The following is a 14,190-nucleotide window of genomic DNA, read 5'->3' as shown; positions in this document are numbered from 1 at the left end:
TTATTCTAAAAAGAGTCATTTATTCTGTGAAGGGAAGAAAACATGAACACTGTATACAGACTTCAGTGTTAGATAAGAGGAGTTACTAGCCTTTCAAGAAGTAGACACAGTAAGTTCAGAGAGCTATTGTTCTTTTCCCTATAAAGTTGACTATGGGAAACTCATAAAACTACAATCAGATTTTAAACATTCTTGTTAATATTTATAGCAAATAAATAATCAACAAAATAAATAATCAATAACCTTATTGATTATTTATTTGATATCTGAATTGTTTATTGGATTTTCTTTAGAGAGCCAACTTGTTTTTGCACAGAACTTTTAAACTTTTAACATAGCATAGATTTTTTTTAAAAATCCTCACCCCAGGATATGTTTTTATTGATTTTAGAGAGAGAGGAAGAGAAAGAGAGAAAAATAATGGATCGGTTGCCTCTTGTACACGCCCTCAACTGGGGATCAAACCCGCAACCTGAGTATGTCCCTGACCAGCCTTTTGGTGTAAGAGACAAACTTCCAACCAACTGAGCCACCTGGTCAGGGCCTTAACATAGATTTTTTAAAAAATATATCTTATTGACTTTTTACAGAGAGGAAGGGAGAGGGATAGAGCGTTAGAAACATCGATGAGAGAGAAACATTGATCAGCTGCCTCCTGCACACCCCCTATTGGGGATGTGCCCGCAACCAAGGTACATGCCCTTGACCGGAATCGAATCTGGGACCTTTCAGTCTGCAGGCCAATGCTCTATCCACTGAGCCAAACCAGTTACGGCTTATTTTGCAATTATTGTTAGTAATTTAGTAAGTAAAATTCATCTGGAGTTTTAAAAATGTGTATATCCATGTAATCACTACTCCATTCAAAATATATAGTACTTTTATCAACCAAGAAAATATTCTAGTGTTTCCTTGATCAATCCCTCCATAGATTCCATCTCAACAACTGAAGGCCTGATTATTATCACTATTGATCAGTTCTGCCTGTTCAAAGGCAGGTATGAGTGCGAACACACAGTATGCACCCTTTTATCTTTGGCTTCTTCATTAAGCATAATGCTCCTATAATTTGTTTATGTGGTTGTATTTATAACTAGTTTTTTCTTTTTCTTTATTTTTTAAAAATATATTTTATTGATTTCATAGAGGAAGGGAAAGGGAAAAAGAGATAGAAACATCAATGATGAGAATCATTGATTGGCTGCCTCCTGCACACCCCCTACTGGGATCAAGCCTGCAACCTGGGCATGTGTCCTTGAGCAGAACTGAATCCTGGAACCTTCAGTCCTCAAGCCAACGCTTTATTCACTGAGCCAAACCAGCTAGGGCTTTCTTTTTATTAATGAAAAAGCCTTTGTATGGATATATCAAAACCTGATTATTTGGACAGTGGGGTTATTTCTAGTTTTTAGCTACTATGAAATAGGCTGCTGTGAACATTGATATACAAGTTATTTTGTGGGCTTGTGTTATCCTTTCTCTTGGGGTAATACCTAAGAATAGAATTTCTGGGTCATATGGTAATATTATGTTTAACTAGAGGATCAATGCACAAAATTCGTGCAAGGGGCTTGGCCCTTGCAGTCCTATGCCTTGGGGCCCTGTCCCCCACCCACTGGTTATTCTGGAAGATCATCCAGGAAGATCATCCTGGAAGTTTGTCCTGCCGTCTGGTCTAATTAGCATATTAGCTCTTTATTATATAGGATTTTATGAGGAACTGCTAGACATTTTTAGTGAAGTGGTTATATCAATTTATATTCCCACCTACAATGAATGAGAATTCCACTTTCTCCTCATCTTTGCCAGTCCTTGGTATTGTCTGTCTTTTCATTTTTAGCCTCCAGTAGTTGTGTAGTGGTGCCTCAGTGTTGTTTTAATTTGCATGTCTCTGGTGATTAATAGTGCTGAGTACCTTTTCATATATTCACAATTTATATATCTTGTTTTGTGAGGTGTACAATTAAAATCATTTTGTTCATTTATGTTAGTATTATTTGTCTTATTGTATGGTACATATTCTGGATACAAGTATGTCATTTGTCGGATAAATGTATTGCAAATTTTTTCTCCTAGTATGTACAGCTAGCATTTTATTTTTCTTAATGGTATCGTTTGAAGAGCAGAAGTCTAATATATTCTTTTCTTCTGTTATGGTTAGTCTTTTTGTATTTTGGCTAAGAAATGTGTATCTATTAAATCTGTGAAGATTTTCCTCTGTGCATTCTTCTACAAATTTTGTGGTTTGATTTTGTACATTTATGTTTATAATCCACTTTGAGTTAATTTTTCCATATAATGTGAGTTTTGTATCCAAGTTTGTTTGCTTGCTTAGCAAATGGTGTTTAGTTGTTCAAGCTTTATTTTTTTTTTAAAGATTCTTATCTTGTATTCTGTTTCTTGTTAAACTCATTTGTTAGTTCTAGTAAATTTTTTCTAGATTCCTTAGTATATTCTCACAGTTGATCATATCTGTGAATAAGGACAGTTTTATTTTTTCCTTTTCAATATCTCCCTGTCTGTCTGTCTCTCTCTTTTGCCTTACTGCAGTGACTAGTACCTTCTGTACAATGCTGGCTAGAAAGGATGAGATTGGACATATTGGCCTTGTTCATAGTCTTGTGAGGAAAGCATTTAGTCCTTTACTACAGAAGAGTGATATAGATTTGCGTTTCACAGATGTCCCTCATCTTCTGTTGCTACTTTCATTTTTGGAATTCCATTCTTTTTTCCTCATTGGCTTTTCAATGATACCTAATTTTTTGGTGTATTTTCTCAAAGGCTAACAATATTTGTTCTTAACTAATCAGTAAGTCTGCTTAGAGTTAATATGCTACAACTTCACACTTCACACCTTCTACTTCATACCTGACACTTTATATTTCACACACTCCTCTATCCATTTCACAAATATCTGGGAAATAAAGAGAAAAAGGACACATTGTACACAGGGAAACCATGATATAAATGACAGCTGGTTTCTAATTTAAAAAATGGAGCTAAAAAGAAAATGGAATGCAATATTAAAAGTTGTGAGAGGAAAAACATTTAAATATTCAGGAAAAATGTTTTCAAAATGAGAATGCAAAAAGGATGTCTATAGACAAACAGAAGCTGAGAGAGCTTACTACTAGAATACCTATACTACATGAAATATTAACAAGTCCATTATGTCAAAGGGAAGTTATACCAAAGAGAAATATATATTTACAAGAAGGAATGAAGAATGCCAGAAATGATAAATAACTGGATAAATATGTAGATTGCTTTTTACTCTCATTATTTCTTTAAAAGACAACTAATGATTGAAAGCAAAAATAATAGTAAGTTAGAGTTTATAATATAAATATAATTAAATGATAGAACTAAAATTGCATAAAGAAGAGGGCAGGTAGATAGAATTGCACTATTATTATCGTTCCGATGGAGAGGGACTAGTTTAGTACCAGTTACTCATCAGGGCTGGAAGCAAACAATTTCTGTAATTTAGAATTAATAGACATTATAAAATGTTAAAGAATATCATCTTACTCAGGAGAGAGGATAGGAAGGAAAGGAAAAATGAGATGAGAAAATGGAGGGGGTAATATGTTGGGAGATTAGATAGTTATCCTACCCTTCTTAGTTTTCAATACATTATGTAATACTAGAGGCCCAGTGCATAGATTTATGCACTGGTAGGGTCCCTTGTCCTGTCCTGTGGATATCCCTTGAGGGGTCCCTGATTGTGAGAGGGTGCAGGCCAGGCCAAGGGACCTCACCGGTGCATGATCGGGGCTGGGGAGGGACTGCAGGAGGGCTCCAGGGAATGTCCTACCCGTCTCATCCAGTTGCAATCAGCCGGACCCCAGCAGCAAGCTACCCTACCGATCGGGGCATCTGCCCCCTGGTGGTCAGTGTGCATCATAGCGACTGGTCAAATGGTCAGACACTTAGCATATTAGGTTTTTATTATATAGGGTGATTTTAATAGATATTTACTATATGTGATCTTGGCCAGTAGTATAATAAGTGAAAATTACTAATGGTTAATAAATTCCTATTCATATTTGAAGGCCTAGTAGAGGAAATATGTTCACATAAAAACAGTCACAATATAATATGTTTAGGACTCAAATTACCATTTGCATAAAGTTTTATTGAGCAAAAGGAAATTAATTCTACATGATTAGGAAAGGCTTCATAGAGGAAGTGATATTTGAATTTGACCTTAAATGATAAGTAAGAGTTTATTGGTTAAAGGGTATGTTTGGGGAGAGGGAGAAGTTGTTAGATAAAACATTTTAGACAAAGTGAAGTGTAAAGATCATTTGAATACATCAGGGACTGTGTTTACCTTTGTGCCAGTAAGATAAAATAAGATTAATATTTACATCAAAATTTCAGCAGGGATTAATAAACAACCACCATTATGTAGCAATAATGACTTGCATCTGGACAAAGTACAGGAAAATTACTCATCATTACTTCTCAAAATTTCATTAAATTAAGTTTCTTTACATGGGAACCTGATTACATATACCTTTCTCCTTCAGAATAATTGCAAGTTACATTAGAAATAGTCAATGGGATTGCATTTCCATTCTGGGAGTAGAGTGGGTAAGCAAGGAACATTATCTCTTTAAGTACAAATGACATGAACAGATAATTTGCTCTAGATATTTGATTTACTGGCTGAAGCTACCTGAATGTCGGGGTGGTCAATGAGTCTCAGTTCTGCCAGCTCAGGGTCATAGCCTTTACTTAATGTCCATGGGATCCATGAATTTTTATCTTAGTAATACTTATTACTGGGTCTGAAATACTTAATCTCCCACCTCTCTCCCACTTCTCTTTCCCTGATCCCTCTCCCTCCCTCCCCTGCCTTCTCCCTGTCTTTTTCCTCCCTCCATTCCTTCCTCTTTTTCCTCCTTCAAGTAATGTCCTAGCAGATGATACAAATATATAGAAAAGTATATGACATTATTCTTTGAAGCTAAATATCACTGTTGATTCCTTCAATACAGTAAAGCCTTGATTGCTTGCTGCTTCAAGCCAAGTAAACCAGATATTTGGTGAATGCCTGGAACACTTAGGGCTATACGGAGGTAGTAGAGCCTATAATATTTGATATATGTCTCTCTGCTCTCAATATCAGTGGTTCCTCTGTTACTCTGAGTATGATTACACAACAGTGACCAGGGAAATAGCATACCTAAACATCCTCATTTTCTTTTTTTACTCATGATTAAGTAGAATAGTGCATTCTCCCCCAAAACATTTCAGTAGATGTGTCTACTCCTGGACCCTGGATTTATGTTATTACTGGGTTTAATTGAATATACATTAAAATGCACTGAAACCAGATTTTCTTTGGAAAATATCTCAGATTTGGAGAGCAGAAGAGGTTGAGTGGGTTGGTTGGTAAATATGGAGTCTGAAAGTCTGAAAAGGTAAAGTTAAAACTCTTTCTAAAATATATTTTATTGATTTTTTACAGAGGAAGGGAGAGGGATAGAGAGTTAGAAACATCGATCAGCTGTCTCCTGCACACCCCCTACTAGGCATGTGCCAGCAACCAAGGTACATGCCCTTGACAGGAATTGAACCTGGGACCCTTCAGTCCACAGGCTGACGCTCTATCCACTGAGCCAAACTGGTTAGAGCTAAAGTTAAAACTCTTAAAGTAGAACAGTTAATATTTATTTAGGACCTAAAATTGTCCAAGTATTACCTAAATGTTTTGTGTGATCTAATTTATTCCCCATAATTTGTGCTCTGTTTTTCTGATACCTTTCTGGTCTATTTTGAAACCCAATGATGATTACTACCATTTATTGAGCACATACCATGTGCCAAGGCCTTTAGTTGCATTGTCTCTAAGCCTTAAATGTGTACTCAAAGGTAGTTACCATCTCCGTTTTAGAGACGAGGCCCAGAGAGGTGAAGTAACTTGCCCAAGGTTGCACAGCTTATCAGCATTTGAGCTGGGCATTGACTCATGGTCACTCTGGTCTGAGTCTCATCTCCTAGTCCTCACTCTTATGACTGAGGTACCTGCTTTGTCATTTCTCATAAGTGCATGCTTTGCTTGAAACCATTCGAAATGAAGCTTGTGAAAAAGAGAACAGAACTAAATTATTTCTCAGCCCCCTCTATGATTTCGGTAGTTGAGTTTCATTCATAATGTTCATGGTAATTTGCCTGAATTAGAAACATTACAACACCCCCAAGAACATAAACATTAGTTTACTTTTGAAATATATAACAAATTTACACTACTTAGCTTAGGTTTACTACTAAAAATTGTTTTGCCATCGAATTCAAAACTTCATTTTGAAATGAAATTACTCTTTGAACTTTCCAAAACAGCCTATTAAAAATCAAGTACATTGGCACAAATTAATCAAGTGTGTATTACTGAATGTCTTATGAGTGAAATGTAGCATAATATTTTTTATTTTCTCTCTTGTGGTCTATTTCTTTTCACAGTATGCTTGAAAGACTATACAGAAGAATCTGGTACATTTACTTCTCCAAACTTCCCCAATAATTACCCCAACAACTGGCAGTGCGTTTATAGGATCACAGTGGGAACCAGCCACCAGATTGCATTGCATTTCACGAACTTCTCCTTGGAGGAGGGAGTTGGTGGAAAATGTCTAGGAGATTTTGTGGAAATTAAGTAAGCACCTTTGTTTTATCATAATGCTTTTCATTATTTCCATTCACAATCTTTCCTGGAAATGTTAAGGAAAATATATAGATTTTCTCTATAAAACTCCTTGCAGTTCTCTTCCTTATAAGCCATAATGTTTTTCATTTGGAGCCTGACTTACCAGAAGAAAAACAGAGAATTGCATAAGATTCCAATTATTTTGAAGTGATTCTTTTATTGCAAGTATTTGAAAATAAACTCCAGATTTTATTTGGGCAGAGTAAACAAATGTACTTCCACTCTGAAATTAGATACTAATTATTGTTGCATATCTACTTTATATAAAATTAGTTTACATTTTAGGCTGTTCAGTGTCCATTTAGTCTAATTAGATCACAAAATGATGCTAAGATAGCAACCTTATCTTAAGGTTTTCACAAAGTTTTTTTGTGTTAAGTAATAAGTCTAGTCTTGTCAATTTCAGTGCATGGCATTTTTTCTTTAATTCTTCGATAAAATGTGTTTAAAAAGTTATATTTATAGTAAAGGTAAGTTAGCTTAATTGAGTTAAATTTGGCTTATCAATTTGGCATGCATCAGTTTTAAATATTTTATTGGCATTTCAAAAGCCTAGAATCTTATACTGTTTTATGGTAAATTTTATGCTATGATATAAAGTAAGGTACTAAAAAAGTCATACTTGTACTGTATCATGCTAAAATAACATAATTGTCTTAATTTATAACAGTTAACCATTGAACTTTTATATTGAGTGAATCATATTTTTAAAAAATTCATCTTTATTGTGGAAAGTATTACAGATGTTCCCTTTGTTGTTGTTTTCCCATTGACCCCCTCCACCCCGCACCCACACCTCCCAGGTCTTTACCACACTATTATCTGTGTCCAAGGACTATGCATATATGCATATAGCTTCTCCGGTTAATCTCTCCCCACCCCACCCACTCTCACGCCTGCCTTCCCTCTGAAATTCATCAGTCTGTTCCATGCTTCTATGTCTCTGGATCTATTTTGTTCAAGTTTATTTTGTTCATTACATTCCACATATGAATGAGATCATGTGACACTTCTCTTTCCCTAACTGGCTTATTTCGCTTAGCATTATACTCTCCAGGTCCAAAAGAGCTACAGCCCCAGCTGGTTTGACTCAGTGGATAGAGCATTGGCCAAGGACTGAAGGGCCCTGGGTTTGATTCTGGTCAAGGGCACCTACTTCAGTTGCAAACTCAATCCCTGGCCCTGGTCGGAGCGCCTGAGGGAGGCAACCAATCAATGTGTGTCTCTCTCTCTGTCTCTCCCCCTCCCTTCAACTTTCTCTAAAAATCAATGGAAAAATATCCTCTGGTGAGGATTAACAATGGGGAAAAAAACAACAACAAACACCACTACAGATTAGAAACTACAGAGTTAAGAACCCAAAAGTTATTGAGGAAAGAATTATTTTAAAAAATTTGCTAGTTAGTTCAGTTGTTCATTAGATTCCACAGATGAGTGAAATCATATGGTACAAAAAGGAAAAAAGAAAACTAACTCATTGACATGGACAACAGTGTGATGATTGCAGGGGGAGCAGTGAGGGGTGGGTGGAGGTGGCAGAGGGTACAGGGGGGTAAATGGTGATGGGAAAAATAAAATTTAATTAAAACATATTGCTATATAAGTCAAATATGATATAGTAAAATTTGAAAATTTTCATAGGAAAAACATTATTTAGAAGAAAAACATTTAAGGCTTCTCCGTAAAATTAAGCAACATTTGTTTATACTTTTAATAATTATGAGTTCTCTGTCTGGTACTCTCTGACATTTGCCAGACACTTTATTTGAAAAGAAGACTAAACATTGTTTTTCAGTTGGCCATTGATTATATAAAATGTTATGCCAACCATAACTGATGGTTATTCTTTATTAAATTATTCAAGTACTATTAGATAAATTGAAAACTTAAAATGATGTTTTTAGAGTATTTTTGAGAAACATTGATTGACATAAATTAATGTGTTTGCAATCTGAAAGTTCAAATATGTTAAATGTTTATTCAGTAATATTATCAATAACCTGATGAATGTTTACATCTGCATTTTGTCACAGAGATGGAGGCTATGAAACGTCACCACTCCTGGGAAAATACTGTGGCTCAACTACACCTCCAAGAATCATCTCTCACAGTAATAAATTATGGTTGCAATTTAAGAGTGACATCGTTTTTTCAAGTTCTGGATTCTCAGCTTACTGGGATGGATCATTAACAGGTAAAGATCAAAGAACCATCTTTTATTGGTGAGTCCAATTGGGTTGGTTTCTTGGTTCTTGTATTGCCATACTCTTATCCATATTTTTCCATCTGTGTCTTGTGATTACTATCTATAAACAGTGGTTCTCAACCTTTTGGCCCTTCAAATACAGTTCCTCATATTGTGACCCAACCATAAAATTATTTTCGTTGCTACTTCATAACTGTAATGTTGCTACTGTTATGAATCACAATATAAATATCTGATATGCAGGATGGTGTTAGGCGACCTCTGTGAAAGGGTTGTTCCACTGCCAAAGGGGTTGCGACCCACAGGTTGAGAACTGCTGATCTATAATAATCTATAATAATAAAAGCATAATATGCTAATTAGACCGGACAGCCAAATGACCTTCCAGACGTCCTTCTGGATGAAGCTGCAGTGGCGTGGGGCTGAGGCAGAGGTGGTTAGAGGCAATCAGGCAGGCAGGTGAGCAGTTAGGGGCGATCAGGCAGGCAAGCGCAGTGGTTAGGGGTAATCAGGCAGGCAGGAAGAGTGATTAGGGGTGATCAGGCAGGCAGGTGAGTGGTTATGGGTGATGAAGCAGGCAGGCAGAGTGGTTAGGGGTGATCAGGCAGGCAGGCAGGTGAGCAGTTAGGAGCCAGCGGTCCTGGATTGCAAGAGGGATGTCCAACTGCCAGTTTAGGCCCGATCCCTGTGGGATCCCTGCAGGATCGGGCCTAAACCAGCAGTCGGACATCCCCCGAGGGGTCCCAGACTGTGAGAGGGTGCAGGCCAGGCTGAGGGCCTCTCCCCCGCCCCCTACCCCCCACATCCCCGCTTCCGTGCATGAATTTCATGCACTGGGCCTCTAGTTTGTAATAAACTTCAACATTGTAAGTACTTCTGAATTCACAGCAGCCTTTTGTTTTTGAAATACAAAGTTAGGAAAGATGGTTTGATTCCCTGGTATATTTAATCAAACTGGTCACCTTGGTTAGGAAAAGGAAAGTACATTGACTGACATGAATTAAGATTCTAGGCTAGCTACTCTTTGGTGATGTAGTTGTTTTGTTTTGGCTTAAAGGGGAGTAATAGTAGCACCAGTTTGATATAGACAAGAAAATTCAATGTGACCAGAAAGAAAGTTATGCATCATTCCATCTCTTTCTCCTGTAGGTTGTGGGGGCAATCTCACCACTCCCACTGGCACCTTCACATCTCCCAACTACCCGATGCCCTATTACCACAACTCTGAATGCTACTGGTGGCTGAAAGCCAGCCAGGGCAGCCCATTTGAACTGGAATTTGAAGAGTTTCACTTGGAGCATCATCCTAACTGCACTTTAGATTATCTGGCCGTATGTATACAGTTTCAGTTTTATAATTCACTGCTTCCTCCTTGCCCAACACACATAAATGCATTTATTTTTATTTTTGAGATTTGAGAAAGGGGAACATTTAAACAAAACAGCCACATAAACATTTTAAGCAAAATAAAAAAAGAAAAGAAAATTTTATGAAAATGATTTGCCTTCTAAGTATAGCATGTATTACTCAATGACTTGATATTTATATATTTAAGTATTAAAATACATTAAATGTGAACTATATATACTAAGATATTAAAATATATGAAATATGGACTATTAAGATATAAGACTACTAAAAGGGGTTATGAGATTTATCATAATTATTATCAATGTACTTTCTATATATGTAGTGCAAAATAATAATATAGAGGATTTTATTGGTGAATTAGAGAGGATAATTGAAGTCCTCCAGGTGTAACTTTTTATAGAACCAGCTATTCAGGCTTTTCCATTAAAAAACAATCTACATTTTAAAATTTATTAAAGTGTCATAAATTATAAACTATAAAATTAAAAAAGCAAGGAAGACTACTGATAACAGCTATGGTCTCAAAATAAGTATTAATCTTTTATTTTCAATCTTCAGATTTCAACCTGGGTTCACACACAACTGTATACTGCCATGGCGAAATGGCCAGAGTTCATGGCCCAAGTTTATAGATAATTAGCTATAATTTTAAAGATATTTTGATTCAGGGTATTCTTTTGTTATGTCATATATATATATATATTCTTTTTCCAGTTCTTGAGATTTACAGAGGCCTTTATATAATGTGTATAGCCATAATCATTTGACATTTAAAATGTTTTATTAAAGGTATATGATGGTCCAGGTACCAGCTCTCACCTGCTAACTCAGCTTTGTGGGGATGAGAAACCACCTCTAATTCGTTCTAGTGGAGACAGCATGTTTTTAAAACTGAGGACGGATGAAGGCCAACAAGGAGGTGGCTTCCTGGCCAAATACCACCAGAGTAAGTATGTATACTGGCTGCTTGATGCCCGTAGGGATCTTCAATATATATATTTTTAAATCCCTATTCAAGGATATGTTCAGAGAAAGGAAAAGAGAGAGAGAGAGAGAGAGAGAGAGAGAGAGAGAGAGAGAGAGATCTATATGAGAGAAAAATATCAATCAACTGCTTCCTGTACTCGCCCCAGCCAGGGACCCAAGCGAAGCAGCAACCTTTTGGTGTATGGGAAGACGCTCCAACCAACTCAACAACCTGGCCAGGGCAGGTCTCAATCTTTTGATGAATGAAACCAACGGAAATAAGTATAAGCCATTGGTTCGAGCCATTAAAATAAATCTTATCTCCTTATTGAGAAAAATGTAAGTCTATTAGGGAAGAAATGCTTATGCATTAAATTTATCATCTGACTAAAGCATGTGGTAAGCTATAGAAACTTAGAGGAGTATTTAATATGCTGAAACAGTTGCAATTCAGCTAAAGATCAGTATAACAGGTTAACAGCTATTCGGTTTTTATTTGTGTTAAACATTAAGATCCTCTAATTAGACATTATTCCATTGTACACAGTGTTTCTAACACATTTTTTTGGTCATGGATTTCAAAAGGTATTAATTTTATTAAGGGAAACTGTGGTCCTTGTGAGTCACACGTGGAGTAGGCACATTCTTTACTGGAGAAAAATCTGGTCTTTGTAGAGATGCCATTTTAAAATCTGCTTTCCCATGAGGCAACCTGGTGGGATAAAGGAATATTGAACAGAAATCCAGGGGCTCAGGGGTTTGTCCTGCCTGGGAAGGTCACTTTTCTTCTCTGGGTTCCATGATTTTTTTCTCTTAAAGAAAGGAGATTAAATTCGGTGATTGTGAAAGCTCCCTTCTAGCTCTAGAATTAAATACTTTCTAAAGTTAGCTTTAAAATGAACATTCAACAAACAAGGTTTTCTTGAATTTATGTTATTTAATAAACACTTTACTTGTATGGTTTTATATTTTGTTTATCCTCACCTGAGGATATTTTTTTTCATTAATTTTTAGAGAAAATAGAAGGGATGGAAAGAGGGAGGGAGGGATAGAGGGAAAAAGCGGCGGGGGGGGGGAGAGAGAGAGAGAGAGAGAGAGAGAGAGAGAGAGAGAGAGAGGCACATCAATTGTGCCTCTCTCACAATCACCGCAACTGGGGCTGGGGATCAAACCAGCAACCCAGGTACATGTACGTGCCCTTGACCTGAATCGCACCTGCGACACTTTGTGTGTGGACCGACACTAACCATTGTGACACTGGCCAGGGCTACTTGTGTTTTGAAAATACAGTCCCTTGCCCCCATTAAATCTATGTTTACCCATAATTTTGACACAATTACCTAAAAATAGAACCGAAAGTCACAAAATCATAATCAATATACAATATCCCTTCCGATTAGTTGAGAGGATTAATGTTTAACTTTGATTCTGTATGAATTTGAGGATTCACACTCACTTATATATGGGGTTAGAGCGAACTCTAGTTTTGAATACTAAGGTTTAATGATATATAGCTTTGTTCCTCAGAAATTCATCATTAGAGCATAAAAGGCCTCCCAGATTCCAGCAGGGATATATCTGTTTGGTTGCGCATATAATCGTATTTCCAGTTTTGTTATTGCTATCCTAATTTGTTTCTCAGCCACCTTTTATTTCTATGATATTTTATTCTCTCCCATCATTTCAGAACACTAAATAAGTAATTTAGTGCAGTTACGTCCTTAAAAGTAAAAATCAGAGGAACCAGTGAGATTTTCCATATAATTTGCCATTTGAAATTTGAGGCTGACACGTAGTATAATTTTTGAGCACCGAGAACAGCCCATGTGGTTAATGAATACATTTTCCTCTGCCCTGTTTTGTTGTCAGTAAGGCACATGATACCTGTCTGACTAATAGGTGTCATTTCTTGCAGGCACCTGAAATCACAAAATCATTCTTTGAAAATCCTGTGTGGACAAAAGTGTTACCTAAAAATATTCAAAGACAAATAGTTTGAATACCCCCTGCTTTAGCAAAAGAAGGTTTTTGAAGAGCCAGCCACAAGTGTATACTTTTCAAACCAAAGTTTATAAATGGTGTTCCAGCCACCTGCCAGGAAGCTGTATTGTGGTAGGAATGCATATATGAACCACAGTCTTCAGAGACAACCCTTTCAATATAACATTTATTTTGCCATTCTCTTGTATTCCATTTCATACAGATAATATAAGAAAGGCTTGAGAAAAGGCATGCATATGCCTTCAGTCATTAGGTTTGGCTGAATTTGGCTCTGACTCCAGGACAAGCCATACCTAGTCTAGAGGTACCTAGTGTAGTCCTGTTGAAAATTAAGCTGAAGAAAATGCCACCATTGGATTGAAGACTGTTTTAAACATTTAAGATTTTCATTTTTCTTCAAATCCTCTGCATTCCCTCTAGGCCTTTGGTACTTCCTGATGACTAACTACAGGCATAACAGAGTCTTTGATATGAATTACAGGCTGACTTTTGAATTCAACAAAGCCATGTTGTTATTTATGTTTAGCATTCACATAGAACTTTGTGTTTTTAAACTGTTGAATTTAAAGGTCAAGATTTCTGTCCTTTCCAAATGTTAAAGTTAGAAAAACAGAAGCATAGAATGTTTAACACACTTCTCTAAACAAACAGATCTCTGAGTAGTGCTGAGCTATTTGGCTTTCCATGGATTCACAGGAATTGGATGTCCATTGTAACATGGGCAGTTTTCATGACACTTTCAAGTTGCTGAATTCACTTAAGCAATATTTTACCTTGTTCTAAATGGAGACCTTTCACTATAAATATGCCACACCAAATATACTGGGTGTCCAAAAAATGTATACACACTTTACCAGCTGATAGCTCTACTGATATTTCTTTCTTTTCAGATTTAAGCCATTGGAATTAATAATTATTCAAAGTGTATATA

The 14,190-nt window shown here is 36.4% G+C and overlaps 1 protein-coding gene across 1 annotated transcript in view; it reads left to right on the top strand.

Annotated features, from left to right (window-relative positions):
• The window catches only part of CUBN (cubilin), a 284,448-nt gene that overhangs the window by 59,514 nt on the left and 210,744 nt on the right, over window positions 1–14,190 (top strand). Inside the window, exons 23-26 of the mRNA XM_059660312.1 lie at window positions 6,472–6,664; window positions 8,749–8,909; window positions 10,071–10,252; window positions 11,082–11,238. Of these exons, the coding sequence (XP_059516295.1) occupies window positions 6,472–6,664; window positions 8,749–8,909; window positions 10,071–10,252; window positions 11,082–11,238 (693 nt within the window). The remainder of the gene's footprint in view (window positions 1–6,471; window positions 6,665–8,748; window positions 8,910–10,070; window positions 10,253–11,081; window positions 11,239–14,190) is intronic.

This window comes from Myotis daubentonii, chromosome 1 (genome assembly GCF_963259705.1).
Source record: "Myotis daubentonii chromosome 1, mMyoDau2.1, whole genome shotgun sequence".
Taxonomy (NCBI): domain Eukaryota; kingdom Metazoa; phylum Chordata; class Mammalia; order Chiroptera; family Vespertilionidae; genus Myotis; species Myotis daubentonii.
This window is presented reverse-complemented; position numbering and strand designations above follow the sequence as displayed.